The sequence below is a fragment of the Acanthisitta chloris genome, unplaced genomic scaffold (genome assembly GCF_000695815.1).
Source record: "Acanthisitta chloris isolate BGI_N310 unplaced genomic scaffold, ASM69581v1 scaffold18631, whole genome shotgun sequence".
NCBI lineage: Eukaryota > Metazoa > Chordata > Aves > Passeriformes > Acanthisittidae > Acanthisitta > Acanthisitta chloris.
In genome coordinates this window covers 3738-29119 of record NW_008654548.1, presented here as the reverse complement: position 1 = coordinate 29119, position 25382 = coordinate 3738, and the positions used below count along the sequence as shown (strand labels likewise).

Below are 25382 nucleotides of genomic sequence, written 5' to 3'. Positions count from 1 at the left end.
ATGTTTGTTTTATTCATCCCTGAAGAGAATGCAGAATGCTGTTTTCCATGTCCTGTGTGGAAAGAGGTTTTGTAATATGTCTGGATCTTAATTTCTGGGACCTACTTATGTTATCTTCTGATGTTCAGAATTGCTTTGCAGTTTTAAGCCATAGCATTCAGTCACTCTATTTAATTGATGTCATGAAATGTTAGCTATTTTAAAAACATTGCCTTTGGATTGATGACATTGAAGTAGAGCAATATTTCTGAAGAGTGCTATGAAGTCTGCTTTAAGCAGCATAAAGCAGAAAATCAGTAGCTTCAGGTTATGGAGTTATCTAGAATCAGTTCTATAGGTACCACAGAGAAACTATTCTATCTACATTTTCCCGATCCCCTTGTTGGAGATGAATTTTGGAAGAGTTTGGTGGAAGGAAATCTCATTCATTTTTCCCAGAACAAGGAGGCTGAGAATCCAAAGCTGCTGTAGCTGTTGCAACATCTCTGTGCTGGTGGCACAGTGTGGTGGGGCTCTAGGAGCTCTCTGTGTGGCTCATACAGAGAGCTGTTCCCTCTGCCTTGGGCTGCCCAGACCTGACAGACATCCCCATGCAGTCCACTCACTCATCTTTGTTCCAGGGCTTCAGATGCTGTGGAGAACCTGGAATAAACTGACTGATCATTTAGTGAATTCCAACTTCATGAATAAATCATTGACTCCCTATGTAGGAAAAGCATTACAAACATATTAGCCTACCTTAAGGATTATATTTTTTTCCCCTTTGTTGTCTGTACCTACTGTAGGTAATAGTGGATTACCTGGTCCTCCGGGGCCTCCTGGACCAGTAGGGCAGAAAGGTGTCAAAGGAGAAGCAGGTCTGCCAGGTCCACCTGGAAAAGTTGATCCAAAACATCTTGGAGCAAAAGGAGAGAAAGGCGAGCCAGGTGTTCCAGGTAAACAGCTTTGCACGTGGGTCTGGGGAGGTGGTGTGTCCTCTATGGGTAACAGGGAGCTGTGACTGAATCCATTATGGTTCATTCTTTCTTACAGAAAAAAAATGAACTGAGAATATAGATGTGGCTTAAGTTCCCTGTATTTTAGGCTTTTATTAAAAGGGATTCTATGACCAAGTTCCTCTGTATGGTTAGTTTGCAATGTTCTTCCTCATTAACTGTTACTATTGTTTAGCATACAGCAATTTTGTAGTATCACTAAAGTGTTTTCTGCAGGATAAGGGCTTGGTCTTCTAGGTGTTATTCCTAAGCATGAGAGATAGTTGTCATGACTACTGTCTCAAGGCCCTTGGGCCTTCTCCTTGTAGGATGAAAATGTACAGGTTGTCTGCTCATGCATCACCTCCAGATTCTCTCTTTGGGTACCTCTGTAAGCTTACCCACCTCTGAGCTAAATGCCATCTGTGTGTGTGTTTCTACTTGGGAAACTGGCAGCCTGGAAAGTTTTCCCTGGTCCTCTCAAGTCTCTTTTCTCTCTCACATTGCTGGCTTCCCCCTCCTTCCCCACAAGGGTTTTGATGTCACCTTGAACTCTAGTTTAGTCTTGAGAAGAGTAAAAATATTCTACCTTAGAGGGAACCAGAATGCCTTTCTCTGATGTTGTCCCAGGCATTATTGTGCCAGTTCATTTATTGTATTAATTTCTATGAAGCCTAGGTAGGATTCTAAAAGATACTTTGTTTCTTTATCTTTCTTTCCTTTCTGTTTAGTAAGAGCTGTAGAAGGCAGATTTAACTATGTCTGCAGCACAAAGTTACTGTATGGGATAACAACCACATAGAATTTGTAAAAATCTGCTAAAACACCTGCATTGCTTTTTGTAATGTATTAGTCCCACAGTGCTTCTGGTGTGGTAATGTAATTAAACTTGTATATAAATAATCTAGGTGAATACAGAGAGCTTAGCATGGAGGCTACTCATCCAAAGCCAGTCCCTCTGAATGAAGTATATTTGCATCAGCCATAAAGTTACTTTTTCCTCTGTTTACTTATACCATTCTTCTTCTGTAGTAATTTTATACCTTCCAGAACCAGTGTTTTTTGTATTTGGATTTTTATTCACCTGTAGCTACATCTGATATCTTAAGGGAAAAGAAAACATACAGTAGTAGTAATAGTAATAATAAAATGTATCTTTTTTTTTCCTTTGAGGTATTCCTGGTTTATCAGGACAAAAAGGTTATCAAGGTCTCCCAGGTGACCCAGGCCCACCAGGACTTAGTGGCCCACCAGGTGTGCCAGGATTGCCAGGTCAGTAAACAAGGCCTCACATGGACAGCTTTGATGCTTAAAAATTTGCATGTGTTTTTATCACATGGAATTGGGATGCTAATCCAGGTATATCTAAGCAAGGCTTAGGGATCTGCACTTAAAACTGCAGCACAGTTTTGGGACATTTAAAGTCATTATCCAAACAGCATGCTTGGAGCTCTTTCCTTTGAACAGACCCAAAAGCAGTTTTAAGCTGATCCCACTGAAGATTAGCTTTTTGAGATGACTGGAAAAGTGTTTGCTGCTTGAGCAAGCAACATGACTGCAGGATCTGCCAACAGGATTTGTTTTTTTATGTTTATTTCTTACATTGTTAATCATTATACTCTGCAGATGGCCAAATGAATGTATTGCAGAGGTTCTCTGGGTGTCGCATCTTTGCTTTAAAGAATTGCAAGAATCAAGAAAACTAATGCTGTTTTGCACCACTTCTTCCTACCACTGTAATAATTTATCTGAGGTCTTGAATCCTTGTTCTGTCTAATATAGGTCTTGCTCTTAATATCTTACTGGTCTTGGGGAATATTTTTAACCATCCAGGACTCAGACTAATTTGGGCATTGTAGGTTTCATTTAATTCTGTAATAGAAGCTACTGAACACCTGTTACAGATAAGAAAGAGATGTGTTCATTCTGCAGAATAACTCATGAGAGACCAAGTCACACCAGTACTGAATTGTGTCAGGTGGTGGCTAAATCATGGACTGAGATTTGACTCATTTCCTTAGACTAATAATAAGCAGTTGCCCTGATCAAATCTTGACTTGGAACAAACTGAAGGTGTTTAATATTTTACTATAAATGAGTGTGAAAAAGCATGTAAGAGCAGTATGAGGCCTAAAGCAATTCCAAATCCATTGCCTTTATAATCAGGAGGCAAGCACAATCGTATGAGAACACATGAATATCAGAAACTTTCAATTATTGCCATTAATTAACTAAATTACACCTTTCCTAGGCATCAAGGGAGACATGGGGCTTCCTGGGCAGCCAGGGCCAACAGGACCTCCAGGGTTAAAAGGTGCTATGGGAGAGATGGGCCTTCCAGGTTAGTTTCTGTTCTTGTGTTCTACTTCATTTGGGCCAGTGTTTTCCTTTTATATAGTTCAAAGGTGGATCTGCTTGTGTGTGGTGTATAACAATAGATAGCAATTAAGATGAGGAATACATAAAGCCCTTCATAAGTGTTTGTGGAAATAGAATGTAAGAACTTGGAAATGCCCCTTGAAACAGAAAATGCAATAAGAAAGTATATTGTAAATACATATTATTTCAGAGTGCTTATGGATATAGAAGCAGAATGATCTATATTTTGTAATTTTCATACTTTTCTGGTTTCTCAGATTCCACTCTGTTAAAGTTCAAGTTCTGTACACTCACCTGTCAGAAGACAGACATCAGGCACAAATGAAAGGGGAAGGAGAAAGGGAATTTCATTCTTTAGACAGATTGCTGAAACAAAAATTCCAGTTTCTGAGGATTCTGATATTACACAGTGCCTACATACCTCAATGAGATATTGCATTTGTGTACATTAAAAATAAAAAAAGCTTAGAAATGTCATGCAGAAATCCATGAGAGATTTTTAATTGTTTTCATTTGTCTTTAGAAATAAAACCACATTAGATGTTCAAAGCCAGACAGTCAATTGTTAGTCCTTTCTAGTTAGGTTGCTGTAATTTGAGTGATGTCTGTAAACTCCTGCAAAAGTTTTAGTTATATTTATAAAACTCTATTTTACCTTTTGGATAGGTCCCCCAGGGATTAAAGGCAGCCAAGGAATAGCAGGACGTCCAGGGCAGCCTGGGCCTGCAGGATTTCCTGGATTGAAAGGGGAGAAAGGTGACCCTGGTCTTTCAAGCATTGGTATTCCTGGTCCCCCTGGACCTAAGGTACCTTTACAAAATTCTTCGGTAGAAAATTCCATGAGGAAATAAGATTGTGTTGATTTTTTTCCCAAGTATGACTTCATAGATATTATGTATGACTGTAAATATGTATATAAATCTATTAATAACAAGCAGGGTTGACTGTGGTTTGTTCTTTTCAGGTGGGAGCAAAAATTTCTAATTTTAAAGATGAAAATATTTATATATAATTTCATCAGGTTGAAGGAGAAGATTGTGTTTACCAGACCTTTCAAGTTGGGTTCAGTTAGTGGCCTAGTCTTCCCTGTGACACTTTGGTAGCTGGTAGGGATTTATACAATTAATATCATTGTTCCTGTGTCTAATTACATAGTTAATTAAAATTAAAAAATAAACCAACATTCATTTAAGAATAAATTACTAATAATATTGCATGATTACAGCTGCTTGCAATTTTGAGTCTATATAAACTATTTGCATTAACATTTACCTGTCTCATCCTTTCTGCCACCCACAACAAAAGTGACAAAAAGATCTTCAGAATATCTAGCAGTCTTCATTGATGCCTTACAATTGGTGTTGAACATAATTTAATTAACAAAAACATTGTGTGATTAAAGCTCCAGAGATTTCTTTTTTTGTTCTGCATTATCAGGGGATAAAAATCTTTGTTTCTTCTGGAAGAAAGGAAACTAGTTTTTTCTTTAATGCAGGCCAGTTCTGAAGAAAAACTCTACAAAATTATAGGAGAAAAATTTTAAAGTCTTTACTATTGCTATTTCTGATTCATTTTGTGCGTGAGATGATTCCCATTAACTGGATGCAAGGAGAAGTTTACACAATGGTGACCTTTGTGCAATGGTAAATGGGAAACATAGAAGAAGGGCTCACCCATCTTACACAGACTGGGTCCTTATTTCTGCTTAATGTTTTCTAGGGGGATCTTGGTTTGCCTGGATACCCAGGTACTCCAGGCAGTAAAGGTGTTGCTGGAAATCCTGGTTTGCCTGGATTTCCAGGCAGTCCAGGTGCAAAAGGAGAGCCAGGCCTTCCTGGATTCCCAGGTAATTTTCAACAGATTGCTTTTCATTTTCCCTCTTGCTTATATTGCTATGTACATCTAAACTCAGTGGGTAACTGAGGGAGGGCTCCAGCTTCTTTCAAAGTTTCTAGCAATCTGCTGCTTCTAAGCTTTGTGCTGTTGGAATTGTCACTGCAAGAGTGAGTGTGTGAGTGCATCACGTGAGAGTGCCTTCTGAAAGTATTCATCTGCTTAGATGGGATGGAACAGTTGTGTTAGCTAATGTTCTTCACTCCCCACTGCAATCAGACTCTCACCTTCTCTGACCCACCGATATTTGTGTCCATATTTTTTCTTCATGAATCAATAATAAAGTCCTATCAGGAAAACTGGCCTTTTTTTTTTCATAGCATTTATTGTCTAAAAGTATGTTCTAAAGAGAAGTGTCTAAAACATAATTAAATTAGGTTCTGCACTCTTCTCTAAAAATTATGAGTAGAGATTGTTCACAGGTATGTATCAGCTGTTAAATTCACAATTTAAAGAAACGAAGTTTTTACCTACTCTGCACTTGCAGTATTAAAGGCTGTTCTACAGCTTGAGCTGCTTTAATGTAGGAAATTAGGGAATTTATAACTGTAGTCATGGCAGCAGGAAGCTTAGAGGAGAACAAAACCTGACCATGAACCTGACTGCTATTACCCTCTGCTTCATGTCATGCCTAAAAGATCGTGAACAGCCAAAACAGAGTACTGAGACACTGCCTTGATCAGGCTCAGGTGCTGCTCAGAGCAGACACTGCAACAGATCAGTTGGTTTTCCTGCCTCCCACTCAGTTCCTGTTGTAGGGGTGAGAATCCAGTGTAAACTCTAACTAAGACCATTTTTGTTAAAATACATTTTCAGGAAAGGAAAAGAGGATTGGGGAAGGACTATCCAATCACAGTTCACAATGCTTTCAATTTGTTGTCAAGCAGAAACACCTGTCTCTAAAATGGTCATTTTCTAGCAGGGCCAGACTCACTGTGTCCTTGGCCATGGGCACTCAACAATTAAGAAGACAGAGTCTTGAGAGCAGCAGTAAGGACAGTTGTGCTAGTGTGTTTTGTTTCTGTACATTCTTTGTGTTGTAATTCATCTCCTTGATCAGCTGTAAATCTGTGAAATGAGCATAAATACAGTATCTTGGTACAAACAGCTCGTTTGTTACTCAGGGCATCTCAGATTGTAGCATTTCAAGATCTGCTGAAAATCCAGTCTTGTGTTTCATTTGATTGAAGTGCCTGTACTTCACAGGAACGCCAGGAATTCCAGGACCAAAAGGTATTGAGGGGCCTCCAGGTAACCCTGGCCTGCCTGGACCACCTGGGCCAGTAGGTAAGCATGAATAGTGCAGCAGAAGTTAACTGGTTCTGTGAAAAACAACACATGAAGCCACTTGCATTCTTGCTATCTTTTTAACATCATGAAAATGCATCTATGTGTGCATGGGTGCTCAAGCACCGTTGCACACACCTCATTCACTGAACTTAAACTGAGAAGAAAGAAGCTTTAACTTTCTTTGGAGGACTTGTGTCTGCTGTCAGGGTCAGTTCATTAGCTATTGAAACAAGAAGTTAACTGTTTCAATATTTACCAGCTTTGTTTATGTTAAGTACTCCAGTGGTCTAACCTCTAGCAAAATCCTAATTTATTCTAAAGGGAAGCATTATATTATTTTTAGCAAACAGTGACTGCTTGAAAGGTCACAGGCCTAAAAGCCTTTTCTAAATTGTCAGGGGAGAGAGAGAAAGGTTCTAATTTTAAGATTGCACCCCTGTGAATCTCTTTTTACAGTGGCACACCTTTAGATTCAGGTGGTGGGGAGGGGGGATGTGCTTTTTTTTATTGCAGGTTAGACATTACTGTGCTAATGTGCTTTGTCTCCCTTTTAGGTGATATTGGTCGTCCTGGCCCTCCTGGTCCTTCAGGGGAGAAGGGGCAGCCTGGTCGAGATGGTATCCCTGGGCCAGCGGGTCAGAAGGGTGAACCAGGTTGGGTATCCTTCCTGTTTGTTGTCTCCTCTTCAGTCTGCATTGGCATGTCCTGCTTACCTGATCCTGTTTTTTTCCTGTAACTGCCCTTACACCTTCAAAGCTGCCCTTGTGGTTCCCAGCTGCTGGGTGGTTCACAAAGGGTGCTGCCAAGCTGCCAGTGAAGCATGGGACAAGAATTCAATCAGCTCCTGGATTTTATTCCCTGACTTCAACACCAGTCCCTGTGCTGTGTTGCATGTTAGCTGTGTTGCTTCAGCTCAGCTACAGAGTGGATAAATGGTGTAATGTATGCCTTAAAGATAGAACCCCAAACAAACATGCAAACATAGTAACTCCCAAAATCTGAAGGAGCATGGATTGTGAATGGATGGAAATACCTATGAAAGTTAGAGATGCATTCAGTAGCAAAACCAAGTAATCTCAAAAAATCACAAATTTAGATGAACTGCATTTTCATTGCTCAAAGCCTCATATTTCTGTTCCTGGAGACCTGAAAACTAAGTGCACAGTATTAACTCAATCTGTTTCTTTTCAGGTCTACCAGGTTTTGGGCGCCCAGGACCTCCAGGACTCCCAGGATTGTCAGGTAAATTTTCTCTGTTGTCCCTTGTTAAAAAGGTTGAATGTAAAACATACTCATACACCCAAAAGAAAAAGAAGGGCATGTTGTGTGTTCTGCAGCAAATGAATGCTATGGCAACAACTAAAATAACACAATTTTTTTCAGCAGGCTGTTTTAAATTATCCACAGTAATAAAGACATTTATTACTGACCACTGAATTTTGTAAATTAGCAATTATGCAGACAAAGTAAATGCCACAGGATGCCTACTGTGTTGTGTGGAACTTTGCTGATTTGTCCCAGTAAATAAAGCATCGTACAACAGATGATAAATGAAGTTGCTTTGAAAATATAGTTGCTTGCTATATTGCTTACTTGCCAGGAGCATTAAAGCTCCTAAATTCCTCAAGCTTATTTGAAAATTTTGTAAGTATGTCTTAACTTTTAGCAATATCTCAAAAAAAATGAAGTCAATACTGACAGATTTCTTCACAGAAAGCCTTACTTGTAGGCTTACAATATCAGAGGATGTGTATGAATTACAGCATCACTGAGTAGTAAAGTGAGGCTCAGTAAGGCTTTTTAACATGTCAGAATGATAGTGCTTTCTCCTGCAAGAATCATCAGCTCTAACTCCTTTCTGAATGTTAGGCAATTTTACACTGTCTCACTGGGCAAATGAGGGGACTTGTGGCCAGACTTGTACCTTCTGCAAGAGAGAGAAATGGCTTTGAAAATTGACTTTTGGACTCTTTAAACAGTATTCATAAACACGGCCATTTGGTTTTACAGGGCAGAAAGGAGAACTGGGGTTACCTGGCCCACCGGGGCCTCCAGGACTTCCAGGTCTGAAGGGAGAACCAGGTTTCCAGGGATTCCCTGGTCTACAGGGTCCACCAGGTCCACCAGGATTACCAGGACCACCTCTGGAAGGTCCTAAAGGTAGCCCTGGCCCACCAGGTGTTCCAGGAAGGCCAGGTAAGAGCATGATCCATACCTATGAACATGTCAGTACTTTGATATTTTGCTGGTAGGTCATCAGCCTTTAAACTTCCTCAATTTATTTGGATGGAGAAGTTCAAGCCTCATGGCATAAGTCTTAATGTTTGTGGGCAATCAGAGAATTTTGCCAAAAGTAACAGTATCTAAACACAAACCATCCTCAGTTTGCACTGATTTCTGATACCTGGCAGCAAAAATCGAAGGCGTTACTGAACGGGAGACTCTCCGCATGCTGTCACAGTAATCATCTAGCAAGCACCACACCGACTGTTGAACATCTGACACCTTTGCAGTATTGTCACATGATCAGCCAATGTCATCGCACACAAAAACCCAAAAGTAACAAACCCCATCATTTTAAGAGTCATGAAAATCCAATTCACCCTAGCATCACAGCATGAGCAGATTGGATAGCTGCCTCTTCATCTCCGTGTCATGTAACATAAGTCATTGCTCCATTGTGTCATGTGGCTCCCGTGGACTCAGTGCTCCGTCCTGCCGTGTTCATCTTTCCATTCCATGTTTGCATTGTGTTCCTGCACCAACTAATTCTGGGAATGAGAAAACACTATATGGAGTTAACATTGCTGAGCAACTACCTGGCCCATATTAGAATTTGGTTTCTGTTTTGTGTTACACAATGTTTATTTGCATTTAGATACTGCTCCTGAAAAATATCTAACTTTAATGAACTTGTCACAGCTCTGGTTCAAGCTTATTGCTGTAATTTGAATCCAGAAGTACTTTGCTACCAATAAGACTCATCTCACTTGACAGGCCTGATATTCTCCCTAAAGGACACTGCTTTCAAACCAAGCCATTGGGTGATGACAGGTTTTTTTCTTTGCAGATTAATGGTAAACTAATATTTTAATTTATTGCCCTCAAATTATTCTTTTGTTTAAAGACTGTTTTGATGAAAGTTAATTCTGAGTTAGTACATTTGTAAAATAGCTGCTGCACATATGTCATTCATTTTTGAGTATCAAGGGATAGTTTAGTTTTGCAGTACACACTTGGAAAGATTTTTGGATTCCCTTTTTCCTCATGCTTGCTTCCAATACAAGAGGGCAGTCCCACTGAAGGGTGTTCTTTAGAGAGAAATTTTATCAAAATATTTTCACTAGAACTGGAATTGAGTCATAGGTTATTATTCTCAATAGCAGTATGTGCTTTTTCTTGTGCACAGTAGGCTGTGAACTCATCTACCCTAACTGTGCATTTTAAAAATGAGTCATTATAAACAACATTTGTTTTCATTTATAACACCTTAAAACTGAGCTGCTGTTTGCCAGTATAATGAGGTTTTCTTTTAGTCATAGTAAAATTACTTGTATTGTATCCTAAACCTGCTTTGTATGTGAGTGGTGTGGAAGAGCCCCATGGGTTAATAACCCACAGGCAGTGACAATGCCTTCCTGTTTCCTATTTGGTTAGTGGAATGAGGAGGAACTTACTCCCTGCTGTGTCCCAGGGGCAGTGGAGTATCCCTGCAGCAAGTTGGTAGTCCTAGTTTGCTTTCGACCTTGTGCCATTTTTCTGTATGTAGAGTGGTGCAGCAATTAAAATTTTGGCCCAGGAAACCGATAGGTCCATAACAGTGTATGCTTTCCTTTTAAAAGATACAGAGGATATCTCCAAACTCTGGAAGAAAAAATTTAAAAGTGAAACAGCTAAGCAACCTCTGATGTATAATAAAAGTACCAAGATTCTCTGCTCTGCTGTAGCATTGGGGTTTTATGAAGCTTCACATCCTGTTCACACTCCCCTGTATAAATCAGGTGCTTACTGACTCTAATCAGCTGGGGAGGTGGAGAAATGGTTGGACTCCTTTTGTGCAGGTTTATGAGCATTGGCATGGGGGAAACAACCAGTGAGGTTCTGCTCAGCCATGTTCTCTCTTTCTTTCTCCTATTTCCATTTTTGTTGCATGCAATGTATAAAGTGAAGCATTTGTTTTGCTCAGTTATGTGTGAACTAATGTGGATAAACCAAACTATTATTGCAGTTCTGGTACAATCAGCACTCCAGCCTTTTGTCTCCAATGATAACAGAGTCTGTTGTTGGAGTGCTGATTTTGTAACATCTCAACATAAGGCAGTTAGTCATAAAAGCAGCTGTGTGGCTGTCAAATTGCCCCTTCTAGGGACAGAAATAAAACCAAAAGCTGTTTGCATACATTGTTTGTCGTTGACTTCTGGGTGCATTCTAAGATTAGGAAAAGTGATGAAGTCAAACATGATGTAGTTCTCTTGACTTCAGTTGAGTTGCCCTAAAACAAACATTGATGGATGGTATTTGGATGGATTTATTAATTGATTATAAAATTAAACCAATTTCCAGAGCGACAGAACATTGCTGTTACTCCACATGTCTCTTTTCATTGCTCTGAGTAATAATAGTTTGGTGTTTTGCATACTGTATGTAAAGGAATATTGAGCTAAATCTAAAATGAAAGGTTTAGTTGAATATGTTAGTTTGTTGATATTTCTAACAATTTTGATGTTTCTCCTCTTGTTCTAATGATGACCTTGGTGAATTCTGACCCCCTACTCCCAGGTCCCTCAGGTTAGCCCTGTAACTCCAAAATAATAACTTTGCATGAAAATGAATGTATATACTTTTATAGTGTCTAAATGTAGATATGCAGAGTCATTTTTCAGACATACCTTTTAATTTGTGGTGGAAAAGAAAAGCTTAGGATTGGCCACTGTGTTGTTGTGGGACTGACATAGGAAGGACATAGAGTTGCTCTATCCATGGTGGTAGACCATGTGGGTCCGGATTTGCAAGGCTTTTGTAAAGTGTCCCCAGCTATGACACTTGTTTTAGCATATTTATTCTCAGTGCAGTTGAAAACAATATATACTGGTTTTCATACTTTTTTCAAAAAACATATTACACTGTCTGTCCTCCCATGCCTTTGACAGCATTCATTTTTGTAACACCTGGTGCTGTTGATTTTGGACACTCTCAAGTGACTTAAATAAATTAGATGCTTCTTTTATACCAACAGTGTCTGTAAGAAAATTTATATACGCTAGCAGTGGTGCTTTACATTCCCAACTTCAAGCATTGTAACTTTTCAGGGCAGAGAGAAGTCCTTATTTCCATTGTTTTGCTTCATCAGCATGTTTAGAGGAAATGAGGAAAGTTCTTTTCACAAGTATGTACTGAAAATAAAGCTCCCAGCCTTCCCCTCCCTAGCACTAGGGCAGTGGGGCAGGATTGGTAAGAACATGGCTGGGTTCAGAAGTTTATTGTAACTTGAGCATGGAGCACCAGCTAGCACCTGGGAAGTTTTTTAACATCTGTCTGGATTGAAAATGACTTGGTATATCTATTTAACAATAATGATGTCTTTAGGTTTTGCTATGATGACTTTCAGGAACTAAAGAACTGTCATGAAAATTCATCTAGTTTTTAGTGTGTCCTAAGCACTGTGAAGCAGCAAATGTGGTGTAGCCCCTGATGTTTGGATCCTAGCTTTATGCAGTTGTGAAAAAATGGATGTGGCTTTACCTTTTGATTAAACTGTGGTCATCCTGGCAGTAACCACACTCAGTGAGGCCATCACAGGAGTGCTGAGAGGAACTTAGCAACCTGATCTAGTGAGGACGTGTCCCTGCCCACAGCAGGAGGGATTGGGACTAGATGACCTGTAAGGTCCATTCCAACCCTTAAATTCTATGATTCTCTGATTAATTGCTCTGTATTTTGTTCTGCCCTGTGACTGTGCTCAGCCAGAATTCATCGATGAACATGTGTAGGACAGATTTATAAATCATAGCAAAACTTACCTTATAGTTTATAAGTACTTAACAGCAACAATTAAATGCCCATGTCATTATTTTTAACAACTGGATTACAGTTAGAATTTAAAATAATTGACTAAATGCGTAAGAAATAGTGCTATGAGGTCAACCTGATGTGTATTTGTTGTAGTTTTTAGCTGCAAATTGCATGGTAATATGTTGATATATTTAAATCATTTCACTGACATGAAAGATGTGAGTGGCACAGGAGCTAAAATGGATATTAACTTAGGAGCATGGTAGGGACAAGCAGCTTACCTTTTGAAACAGGACATTTAAATCATTCTTCTTGGGATGTTATCACATGCCATTCACCACAGTAACTTAAACAGGTAAATTGGGATCTTGGAGTATTTTTATCCAGAAAAAAATAATGCCAGCAGTAAATACAACAAATTCTAAATTTGCAAGTTCTGCTGTATCTTTGCTTATAGCATTTGCAGCCCTGTCAATCCATGTCAATTAGTTGCCATTTCAAAGAGGCTCTAAGCCTACTTTTCAGCCCTGGAATTGTATTCACAGATAGTTGAGGCTCCTCTACCCAAAGCAGAATTTTAAAGAGTAAGTTACCATTCACAATTTACCTGCCTATTTACCAAGCTCCTCCCCACGAGGCTGAACATTGTCAGTGAAATGGTTACATAGTCCAAACCCCATTGTAAGCAGGACTAACCAGTCATAGGTCTTAGCTGTAAAGTTAAAGCAATAACACATTCTTTAGTAAAGCTTAAATTTGCTGTTAAATGGAGTGTCAAATTAGTCTCAGTAGAGCCTAGTCACCAGAATAACTTGTATCTGAAAATACCTCTCATTGTGTATTCATGTATGGTTTTCTGCATGTGTGTGCATTATATTGTAAATACAAAATATGCTGGTGAAATGGGTTGTTGTGTAGTGTATATGCTGTCATCTGTACTATTTCTAACTAGTAATCTTGTTTTGTACTGTGTGATGTCTGACCCTTCTAACATCGATCATTGGGCTTTGGTGAACTCTGATCCTTCCAGGTCCTCCAGGTTAGACTCTTAACTCGGTCAATTTGTTTTACTGCATTGCACTTGATGTAAGAGAAACCAATGTTTGCCTGTGATTGTGATTGTCTTTTTAAGGACTACGGTTACCCTGCAGACCGTGTGTTTGATTAGCATGCCTCAGATGGTAACCTGCTGTTATTTTGCATGTGTACAGTACTAGACCAGTATAAAAGAGCAAAATCAACACAAAAAATCCTTGCATGATGGGATGTTTTCTGTAGCTGAAACTGCTACAGGGTGGATGTGAAATCTGGTACAGAATTGCTGTTGATTTAAAAAGGGTAGGAATTCTATACTCAAATTTGCATGCAGAAATACAAGTCATCACATTTCTCTGTTGAATATAGACTATGAGGATGTCAAAAGAGATGTTAAGTTATTCAAGGCTGCAGAAGAACTGAAAATGCAGCACACTGATAAATGTTATTAGATTTGTTGTACTACAGGGGAGAATGTCACAGCACTGTCCTGCAAAGAGATCCTTTTGTTAATCCAGTTATGAGATCTAACTTGTAAAGTGTTATTAGCTGTTGCTGCACTTGTTTGTTTTGCCACAAATTAATACCAGTTACCTTCACATTTATGCCACCATCCAAATTGAAGTTCTCATCTTTCAGTTCTCCAGATACCTAAGTTTCTTTTATATCCTTTGCTTTGGATCAATGTGGCAGTAGCAAAGGGAGAATATTTAAAGATCAGCCCAGTTCCTCCATTGGATTTACAAAGCATAATTCTACTAAAGACAGACAAATCAGCTGGAGGGAGAGTCATTCAACATAAGGAAGTTTCTGCAACACAGATTATTATTTAGGTGAGGCAGAGTGCTGAGCTTCCTGCTGCTGTCAGGAGACAGTGTATACAGGCTCCTCCATAGGTATGGCAAATTCTGACAGCAGAAACACAGCAATATTTTACGTTGTTGAGACTAGCTTTCCAAAGGAATTCTGGCTGTTATGTGGCACTTAAGACAAGGTGAATGTAATGCAGGTCAGCAGAGGGGATATTTGTACCATCTAATTTGGGGTTTCTTGGCTCCTAGTAGGGGCACCAGTCTGGTTGCTGGTAAGCTTCTAACGCAGGTGAGTTGCATTACTTTCTGGAAAGACCTGCTTGTCTTATCAGCTGGATGAGGAGCCTTGGTTCCTGATTTAGGTAGTGCAAATAATCCCCCTATTTGTTTTCCTTTTAGTTTACCCTGAATTTAGCAGTGAAATAGAGCTGGGAAATCAAGCCAAAATATCTTTAATTATCTTCTTTTTTTTTATGCTGAAGGCACAAACTTGGGGAGAATGTTTGATATGTACTGACATGTGCATTTGTTCTGCAATATTAAGGTCCACCAGGTGCAGAAGGTCCACGAGGGCCACCAGGCAGTGGAGGACTTAAAGGTGAAAAAGGGAACCCAGGTCCACCTGGTCCACCTGGCCTGACTGGTCCAAAGGGAGATCAAGGAGCACCCGGACGCCAGGTAGATAAAGAAATGGAGTTTTCCTCTAGTTAATTTTTAAATGCAATAAACAATGGAATATATTTGGGTCAAATATGCAGTTTAACATAGTATAATAAAAGCCAAAATGTGGTAGCTAACACCCTGTCTTGTAGCAAGGAAGAGAGTATTTTCCCTAAATTATGCCCCAGATAGAGTTGGACTTATAAGGATATTTGAGGTCTTTTCCCACCCGGTTGATCCTGTGATTCTGTGATTCTATCCCCTGCTGTGGGTGCAGCCACATGTGCCCTGTGCAGTGAGCAGATGTGTGGCTCAGCCCTTCACAGCCCCACAGTGTGTCTGTGTGTCCCCAGCCACCTTTCCATTCTGTTCCTTTGACACTGCTGAGAGGATGAGTGAATAACATGCAGTTGTTCTCTTCAGGGAGATCCTGGTCGTCCAGGTCTGAATGGAATGAAGGGTGACCCCGGGGTTCCAGGCGTTCCAGGATTCCCAGGTATTTAACTGGGAATTCCCAGGTATTTAACCAGCCTTTCAAGTAGAAACCTCTAGATGCAGTAACAGCCTGTTTTGGCCATTCCTGCAGCAGATTTTGTAAGACAGCATGTTCTTTCACTGTGTAACTGTGTGAATTTGATGTTCCAGGTGTGAAGGGTCCCACTGGACCTGCAGGACCCGCTGGCCTCACAGGCAGTCAGGGGCTGCCAGGCCCACCAGGTAGGAGTCCTGAGCAGTGGTGTTGTCACTTCTGCTCCCTGCCTGTAGAATTTGTGACATAGATGCAGTACTGAGTTAATCTCAGCCAGCGATGGAAGTAGTTAAGTGAGCTTCAGTGCAATTCCAGGCTGTACTTTTTATCCCCTACGTATCCTAACTATATATCTAGTCTGCATGGATTAGCTCCTGCAAGAGCAATCCTTCAAGGGGTCACCTGGAGCACTTTTTGTTCTATATATGTACACTTATTCTTTGCATTGATGGAGCTCTTGGCTTCTGATTTTACACTAAAGAAAGTGACTGCAGTGCTCTCTTCCACCTTCATTTATCTAATACTAATCTGCTTTCTCTCAGGCCCACCAGGTTTGCCAGGCACCATTGGACGAAGCATTGTTGTCAAAGGTGATCCTGGTCCCCCGGGGCCTCCAGGACAGCCTGGATCCAAAGGGCCACCTGGATTGCCAGGGCCACAGGGATTGCCAGGTATGGTCCTAGGTGGCTGCAGCTATACCAAGAGGTATAGCTGAGTGTAGGCTGCAGTGCCAATCACGGGGCACAGGCTGCAGACATGAGTTACTGAATTCAGTGAGAGGCAATAGATCATTGCAGGGGTTTACCATATATGTCTGGCTTAATGATCTCTGTTTGTCTTATGTGCCATAAAGAAGTAATAGATGAGTCCCAGGCAATTTAAAGATTTCTGTAGTGAGAGTTCAAGAGATTTCAGTTATGCTTTGGTCTATTCTAGGTCCAATTGGTCTTCCTGGTGACCCAGGGCGAGATGGACTGCCTGGTTTTGATGGTCCAGCAGGACGTAAAGGGGAGAGAGGTCTTCCAGGCCATCCAGGTATGGTGTTTATCCTATGAGGGCACAGTGGTAAAAGAGGTACTCCCGTTTCTGAGTGCAGGCTAATACTGGGAAGTAAGATCTTTTCCTCATGAGAATAGTGGTAAAATCATAATTTTAAGACTTTCCTAATGCAAAAAACATTACAAGAAGCTGAACATTGGTTTGGAACATTCTCAGTGCCAACACACTGCTGGTCATTGCTTAATAATAGTGTAGAGTGCTTTATCTCAAGCTTAATTACACCCTCTTTGCAGCAGAGATGATGCAGAGGAGATAATGAAGATTGTAAGAAACAAAAGAGAGAGATGAGTAAAATAATTTTTATTTTGCAAGGAAATCATCAATGGGGAAAACCAGACTTGATAAGGGAAAGAATTTCACGGAAGGCAGAGATCAGGCTATTGCTCAGAAGTGCTGAACTAGGATTTGTGAAATCAGACTAGGCACTGGGGCAATTTTCCAGACATGACAGATATTAAGTAGATATATATTGCAACTTGTGAGGAAAAGTATTAGAATTTCAACAGTTAAAACAGTACAAAAACCCATACTGCCTCTTCCTTTTTCTCTGAGTAGCTCTATGAAATCTGTTAGCATTGTTTTAGTGAAGAAATGTAATTAATGACAACTGTGGATAGCACAGTCTAAATATTTGCAGTTATATTTCCTGATATTGCTGTTCTACAGCAGCCTTTTCTGATACATTTCTCAGTAATTTGACTCTTTTTTGCTCACATTCAAGGCTATTCTAGCTTATTTCCACTTCTTGTAACCTACTCCAAAACTGGCTGCAGCTTTTCTATTCATTTTGATGGCTGTGGCTCTGGTGTTACCACGGCAAGGTCTAGAGTGAGACTTGCTCCTGTTTCTGGCTCAGCCATGTATTTTGTGATCTTGAGCAAGATGTTTCAACATTATCTTACTAAGCTGCACACACATGTTTTGGAATTGGGAAGCTGAATTGAACTGATTCCAGTGGCTGTCATGTCCTCTGCAGTGGTTATCCTAGTGCCTCACAGTCCCCCTACAACACAGAGAACTTCCACTGCTGTAACTGGCTATGACAATCTCCATGACTTAACCAAGCTTAAATGAAAAAAATGTCTGGAAGACAGTGTTAATAGAGGTGCCACAACTCAGAAGCACCTCAGTCACAAGCTCATGCTACCTTTCAGAGGTGCATTGGTCCTAAAAGAGCAAGAAATGGTGTTAGTAAATACTGTGTGTTGTGTTTCTCTCATCTGAACAGGTTCACGAGGAATACAGGGACCTCCTGGTCCTGATGGCTTACAAGGACCACCTGGTCCTCCTGGAACAGCTTCTGTTGCTCATGGATTCCTTATAACTCGGCACAGCCAGACCAGGGATACACCACTATGTCCACAGGGAACGTCAAGAATATATGATGGATTCTCTCTTCTATATGTGCAAGGAAATGAGAGAGCACACGGCCAGGATTTGGGTGAGATGTTCTGTGTGGCCTGTCTTTAAGAGGAAAGAGACTGTAGCTGCTTCTTCAAATGCTCTGGTTCCCTGAAGATACACAGTCTTAGAGATTTCTTAGATGAGGACGGGGATTGCATACTAAGATCTACTACCTCCAGAGGTGGCACATTGTAATTCAGGATGAAAGAATGTAAACCAAAATGGAGAAGTTAAGTTTTTCCCACATGTGACAATCTGATAGCACATGCTGTGCCCTCACAGAAGAGGAAGAATACACAATTACCGTTCTCAAGGAAGTGCAGTAAAAGGCAATGAAGCGAAAACTTTGCTCTTACATTTTATTTATCTTACTCTGTAGTTACTGCTGGGAGCTGCCTCAGACGGTTCAGCACCATGCCCTTCATGTTCTGCAACATCAACAATGTTTGTAACTTTGCATCAAGGAATGACTATTCCTACTGGCTATCAACTCCAGAACCAATGCCAATGAGCATGGAGCCACTGACTGGGCAAAGCATCCAGCCATTCATTAGCAGGTGAGGCAAAGCAGTGGGGCCTCTGTTAGTGTCTGGATAAATAACTCATCTTATCCATGTTTTTCCAGCGTGCAGGTTGGGTATTAGATGAATCTGTCATTGCTGTTTTGCTCTGGGAAAGACTAGGAAAACAGCTTGTTTTAAAGTATTCATTGTCTTAAAGGTCCATCTCCATGCAGCAGTGATAATGAGAGGCTCAAGGCTGCAAGAGCTCTCCATGACTGAGGCATCTATGCACTCAGCAGTATAAGATCACCATGGACAGGAAAGAGAACAGGGGAGCCACTGTCTTCAGGATTAAGGAGTTCACTTGAGGACTTTGAGCTTCCAGTTTTTGTTTCAGGAACCACCCAATGCGGTGAAAATACAGACAGATTTTGTGTTTCAAAATACTGTCTTACTGCAGTTACAAAATACACGAGAAGTCCAGATGAGTAGGGACAGCCTGTCATGGGCTAGTTTTATTCCCTTTCTCTGTGTAAGAATTCCTATTAAAACATACTCCTATTGTATTTTAATGTCATGTGTTTCTCTGGTACTTCCCCTGTGTCCAGGTGTGTTGTGTGTGAAGCTCCTGCCATGGTGATAGCTGTCCACAGTCAGACCATTCAGATTCCTACATGTCCTCCAGGCTGGGACTCCCTTTGGATTGGTTACTCTTTCATGATGGTAAGAACTGTGTCCTGCTCCAGAAGTGGCTACTGACCACTGTGTCCTCAACTGGCTGCTTTAGGACTTTAATCCCTGCAAGGGTTGTCATTTAAAAGCCTTTCCCTTCCATCCATGGTAGCCAGGATTGACAGGGATTTTCCCAGTACACAGAGCCCAACGTCACTGATACTTACAGAGGTGTCTGACAGCACATTGTCTCCACCCAGAATGAACAATTAGTAGCTGAATGCTGTGCTATTTCATTTTTAGCACCTAAAATTCTTGTTTGTCTCTCCTTTCCTTCCCCAGCACACTAGTGCTGGAGCAGAGGGCTCTGGGCAGGCCTTGGCATCACCTGGATCCTGTCTAGAAGAATTCCGCTCGGCGCCGTTCATCGAATGCCACGGTCGGGGCACCTGTAATTACTATGCCAATTCGTACAGTTTCTGGCTGGCAACTGTAGAAGTGTCAGAAATGTTCAGGTAAGAAAACCTGTTTCTTGTCTCTTGCTTTATTCCAGAACGAGCACTTTGGAAACTGACTTTATTCCAAAGATCAAAAGAGATTTGTTTACAGGGGTATAGGGAAATAATTTAGCTTGTTTTCCCCCTCACAACCAGTTTTTCAAGTGTTTCCTTGGTAAGCCTTTAATATTATGTAAAAACTTGCTAGGGCACATTCTGTTTTGCAAGGAGTCAGATTCTTTCTGTGTCAATTCCTATTCACATTTTGTAGTACTTTCTCAGAAGGTAATCCTGCCATATTTACTACATTTGCAGCCTAAAGAACAATGTTGTTGGTTTTTGTTCTCGTCAGGCATTTCAATAAACCCAAATATTTGAAAAGGCAGTTCACAGACTTACAAGGGACAGGTATGAAGGGCAAGATCAACTCTACTTAAATCATTTAAGGCGGATGTTCATGTAACCTCTTTTTAAACATCTTGTGTGAAGGAGGTTTCCTACCCTCCATGGACAGCATTTTTTGCACACTTGCAGAAGGAAATAGGATGACATTTTGGCTGAAATGAAGCCATTCTGTTCTCAGCTTCTCTGCAGTTAGTATTTCAGCCATCACTTCAATACAGCTCCCACTGCAGCAGGACCTTTTATGTGTGGTTAAACTATCCTTCAACTGAGAAACCCAAAGGCCAGAAAAAAAGACCCCAGAAATACTGTCCTAAACATGCAAAATTCACCTTACCCTCAGTTTGTGTTTGTGCTCCATCATCTGCCACCCTGAAGCAGGTGGTTAGCATAGCTTGGGGACACTGAGACACTGGACATGACTGAGCATCAGTCACCTGGTGCTGGGGACAGATGGAAAGGTCACTCTTAAGGAAAGCTCTGAAATTCAGGATTCATTCCCTGCTCACATACTTGAGCATTACATTAAACTGTGAATTAAGTAGACATTGAAAGGAACAGTTCTGTAAAGAAAGAGAAAGCTAACCTAACCTTTCTTTTGTGTCTGTCAACCAGCAAACCTCAGTCAGAGACACTGAAAGCTGGAGACTTGAGGACGCGGATTAGTCGTTGTCAAGTTTGCATGAAGAAGACGTAACGTCTAGGAGAATGTTTTATAAAACAGTTGAAAACTCCTAAGATGAACTGTTTTCCAGCTGCAACAATGGTGCTACTGTGCAGAAAGAAAAGAAAAAACAAATCCAAACTGTTTTAACCATGCAAATTCAAGTGTACCTCACTCACGTGCCAAACTAAGGGTTGTTCAGTACATATTTGACAACAGGACTAAGATGAAAGAATTGACCTCTTGGAAACAGAAAAGAACACTCGAGGTTCACAAAGGATCAGAAGATGAAATTTTTCATTTCTCTCCCTGTACCTAAAACGGCACCTTTTGATCAGCCAAGAGAATAAAGAAAAACACGACGCACTGAGTATGTTTAAAATAACAAGACTGCAGTTTTGAAAAACATTTTCCATGGTGCTACTAACCCTACTGTATCCCAGGTTTTTAATATGAAATTTTAAGCTTATTTCTCTTTGTAAGTAATGAAATGTGTATATTGTGTAAACACCTTTTTAGTTGAAACTTTCAGTCATTTGGAAACAAACCAGACTGATATAAAAATCCTTATGTTTAAAATTAAAAGATACAACAGTATTTTAATATGAAAGTTGTGGTACAGAGAGCATATACCCCTCTTATGCCAACTTAGTCATTTGATCTTTCATTTCCTTCTTCAGTCGCCAACCTGATGTATTTGGGGAATGCACAATTATTCTGAAGACATTTCGATCAGGGTTTTAAATGTTGTACACCATACTATCAGTGGTTTTATTTGTGCTTAGAAATCCCAATCCACTTGAAAAGGGGTTTTGTATCTTGTGAAAAATATGTGAAATTATTAGCCATATTCTCTATCCTTCTGTTCAGAATAGAAGCCACATTCACATTTAGCAATCAGTTTGGTTTAACCAAGCCTGTCCCTTGGGAATATCCAGTCACCAAAGCATTTGAGATGATGCTTACATGAAACCTCAGCTCTGAAGTGGTGTCATACGTCTTATCCAACATAGTGTACACACTAAGAAACCTAAATAAAATAAAGCATAAGCTGGTGGAAACTTTCCTATTTACAAATTAATCTTTTAATCTTATGTGAATTTATACACATCCACAATGTATTTACAGTATACTCGTGTATGTATAGTTCACATAAGGCCTTGCAAGATGGTGCATGCAGTCTTTGATGTCAGTTGTAAGAATCCTTCTGTGTATGTCTTAAGAGTGTCACTACTTGTGCAATAGCTGAAAAGTGATCACTTTTGTATGCATGACTGTTCAGCTTCCATGGTCAGTGCCGTTTCATTTACCCTCATGTATAAGCAGCTCCCTGACAATGCAGGACTCTGTCAAGTGATGATACTTCAATATCCTCATTGTATATTGCCACCTCGACTATCAATACAACCTAACTCGTGAATTAACTTACTGCTCTACACAGGTGATGTGTATTTGTTTATTGACTACTGTTAAGTAATTTATCTGCTAATGGCTGTTCGTTCTTACCTTTCAGTTATCCTTGTAAACACAGAGCATCCCACATCTTGTTTGATGCACATCTGGCAAAAGGCATAGGACTGGTGACTGAGCAGGTGGCAGTGATACAATGAGATTGGTGCTGATTTCAAAAGCTTTCAACTAAGTATGAAACTGAAGTTCTTTAGGTTAAAGCGCAAAATATTAATAGCTTTGTCTTTTTTCAGTTAGCTGCAGTTATACTTGTTGGTAGAGAGTGGGCACTTCAGCAACATGCAGCTTTCAGCTCATTTTAGTTTGGTTTGCTGATGCATAGAGAAATAAACTGAACCTGCTGCTACCTCCAAGTCAAGAACTTGTTACCAAAGCTGAAATAAAATAGTCTCTTCATGCAAACACAAGCCCTTATCTTACTGCTGGCTCCACAGAAGTCTAAAATGAACACAGCAGCCCATCCCTAGCCCCAAAAAGCAGAAGAGTGGATGTGTGTAAGGTCAAGGAGCTCCCAAAGGAAAGAAGGGGTGCCTTCCCTACCAACACCCCATCTTGTGCTCACCCACAGGAAGTGTTCAGATGTGGGGACCTGGAAAAGGGCAGAACATGTTTGTTACAGTAGTACATAACTGGTGCTTCCTTGTAAGATTTGGGCTTCTCTCACACCATGTTAAACCAAGACAGGAGCTGCCATTCCAGTCTGAAGTAGAGCACCCAGACCTGCTGGTCGTGTGACAGCAGCTTCAGGGCCCAAAGCTGTGAGACCACAGAAAAGTAAATTATGTAAAGCAGCTGCACTTGTGACAGCTCTGGCCCTGACCTGGAGAGCAGTCCTGAACCCTAATGAGCTTCAGGCTCAGAATTCCAAAAGGTCTACATTTTACTAAGAGAAAGGTGGTCTAGAGAGGAAGGAACATTTTCACTTGAGACCTGCAGCAGAGATTCTAGAGATGTTGGGTTAAATCCCACCACACCTTCTGTGCCTTAGAGCAGGTGAATCACTTGACCTGTGTTGGATCGGAGTTACTGATCTGTAAAATAAAACCTGGTTATTATTCTCTCCTGCTTCTTGATGCTTAGACTGTAAGCTCCTTGGGGCAGAGACATTGAGGGGGCTCAAATGTTGGTTGGGGCCTCTAGGTGCTATCCATCACTATATAAATATTAAACTACAGGTAAAAGTTTGTGTTTGCAGATTTATTATTAAAAAGGAAAAAACTCTTTTGAACATCAGAGCCTTAAGAGTCTTCAACATCACCTAAACACGATCCAGCTGCAGCTCAGGCTGTTTTTCCTGACACCTGGTATGTTTCTCACTAGAGCTTTTATTCTCATAGCTAATCCCGTGAAGTTGGTCTGTCTTGGCTCATCTCAGCAGCAATGAGCTGTGGGGCTGCTCTGCAGCCACCCGAGGGCACCGTGAGGCTTTGCAGGAGCTGCAGTGCCCAAGAGCCCCGGGAACCTCACCGGGACAGGTCCTCACCTTTCCCTGCCAAATACCCACACCTTGTGCTTGCAGCTGCTGCAGGTGTGGCACAGCCGACTGCAAGCAAGATGATGAGTGAAAAAGCTTCTAAAGGAATACTAGTTTGAATCCTAAAACCAGGATTTAGCAACCTTGGATTTATCACTGCTCTGGTATTCACTACCTTCCTATTATAAAAAGGAAAAAGCTTCCTTCAATCTCATATTCATTTCTAAGGTGGGATTTAAACTTTCCAAACACTTCTGCAGTGGCAGTACAACCTGCAGCCACAGTGCAGCAGCACTTCTGTACCATGAGCTAGACTGGCACAAGCAAACATTGTGCTGCAGAAGCTCTGAAGCTGCAGCATTGTGCCCTGTTGGGAAGGTCAGTCCCTCCACAGTGACCATTTCCCACAGAGGGTGCAGGAAGGACCTGTTTTAGAGTAGCTTTAGAATTTGAAGGGAGGATAGAGTCGTTTTGCAAGCATCAAATGCTCAGGTTCTAAAATTTGCTGTTCTGTAGTTATTTTCCATGTGCTTTGTAGTCAGTTTGCTGCCTGAACTGTGCAGACATGCCATCCTAGGGACACAGCTGAGGGAGGCCTGTTTCCCTGCATTTAGGACTGTGATGCTGGGAGCAGCACTGTGTTTTTAACAGCTCCTTCCCAGAAAAGTTACACTTCAGACAACCCAGCACTGCTGCTGGACACACAATACTTCTGCTGCCATGGCTACTTCCATGAGAAGCCAAGCTGAAAATTGCACAAGAGCCTGGAGTTACTTTACTTTCCAGGTTACTTTATTGACAGAAAACAGGACACTTGCCACTGGGAGATGAGGGCAGAGCTCAGGGGAGCAGTGACTGTTCTAGATTTAAAATGTAGGGTAAGTATCTAGAACTATTCGCTTTGGAAAGAAAGATTGACTCTAGCCCTTTGTAGCAGAGAGGTGACCACTGCCTGAGGACAACCTCAACTGCCATGAGGTGACACACAACTGGTTAGTAACACAACCTGCTGTCTTGACCAAGGTGTCTCTCTAGCCCCTGGTGTAGCACAGGGTGGTGGACGAGGCTGCTGTGCCCACTGAGCTGTTTCATCACAGTCAGTCAGGCTGTAACCATAAAGCTGCTTTAAAAAGTTGTAAATTAACTCAGAAGAAAAGCAAGGAAACTGAGCTTGGTGTGTTTCTTTCACATAAGGGGATGGAGGAAGGAAGTCCTTACCTTCCAGACATGCACAGCAATCCCAGTGTTCGGATCTCCCTGGAGACATGCTGCTGCTCCACAGCTCTTCATGGACAAATGAGGGGAGAAACTGCTATGTGCTTTGGGGAACACTATTGCTATAGCCAAGAGAAGATGCAGGGATGAAAAAAACGCAATACAGATTGTACTGTTACCTGATATCTGTGACAAGATCCTTCTCCCTTGCTCCCTGTTACTTGGTTATTCCCAGTACCACAGAGCTCAGGGAGATGCACAGGCCATGAGAACTGGTCAACGCACTTCAAAACAAAGACTTTAAGATGTATTCTAGTGACTGTCTTCAGATCCAGTCAGGAAGTCTAACTTGCCTTCTGGCTTTAATTGAGGGCTTTCACCATGCTTTAGAAGCAAGAGAGCTGCCACCAAAAGGGGTTTGAAAAATTAGAGCAAAAC

General features: G+C 41.0%; 1 protein-coding gene across 1 annotated transcript in view; it reads left to right on the top strand.

The window, feature by feature from the left end:
• COL4A5 (collagen, type IV, alpha 5) overlaps positions 1-21553 on the top strand; it is a 57389-nt gene extending 35836 nt beyond the window's left edge. Inside the window, exons 32-52 of the mRNA XM_009083574.1 lie at positions 786-935; positions 2148-2246; positions 3226-3315; positions 4020-4159; positions 5073-5199; positions 6453-6533; positions 7091-7189; positions 7728-7778; positions 8547-8732; positions 11316-11324; positions 13579-13587; positions 14940-15073; positions 15479-15551; positions 15701-15772; positions 16127-16255; positions 16521-16619; positions 17872-18084; positions 18427-18604; positions 19159-19273; positions 19565-19737; positions 20737-21553. Coding sequence (XP_009081822.1) covers positions 786-935; positions 2148-2246; positions 3226-3315; positions 4020-4159; positions 5073-5199; positions 6453-6533; positions 7091-7189; positions 7728-7778; positions 8547-8732; positions 11316-11324; positions 13579-13587; positions 14940-15073; positions 15479-15551; positions 15701-15772; positions 16127-16255; positions 16521-16619; positions 17872-18084; positions 18427-18604; positions 19159-19273; positions 19565-19737; positions 20737-20818 — 2309 coding nt within the window. The 3' untranslated portion in view covers positions 20819-21553. The remainder of the gene's footprint in view (positions 1-785; positions 936-2147; positions 2247-3225; positions 3316-4019; positions 4160-5072; positions 5200-6452; positions 6534-7090; positions 7190-7727; positions 7779-8546; positions 8733-11315; positions 11325-13578; positions 13588-14939; positions 15074-15478; positions 15552-15700; positions 15773-16126; positions 16256-16520; positions 16620-17871; positions 18085-18426; positions 18605-19158; positions 19274-19564; positions 19738-20736) is intronic.
• Positions 21554-25382: the final 3829 nt, after the last annotated feature.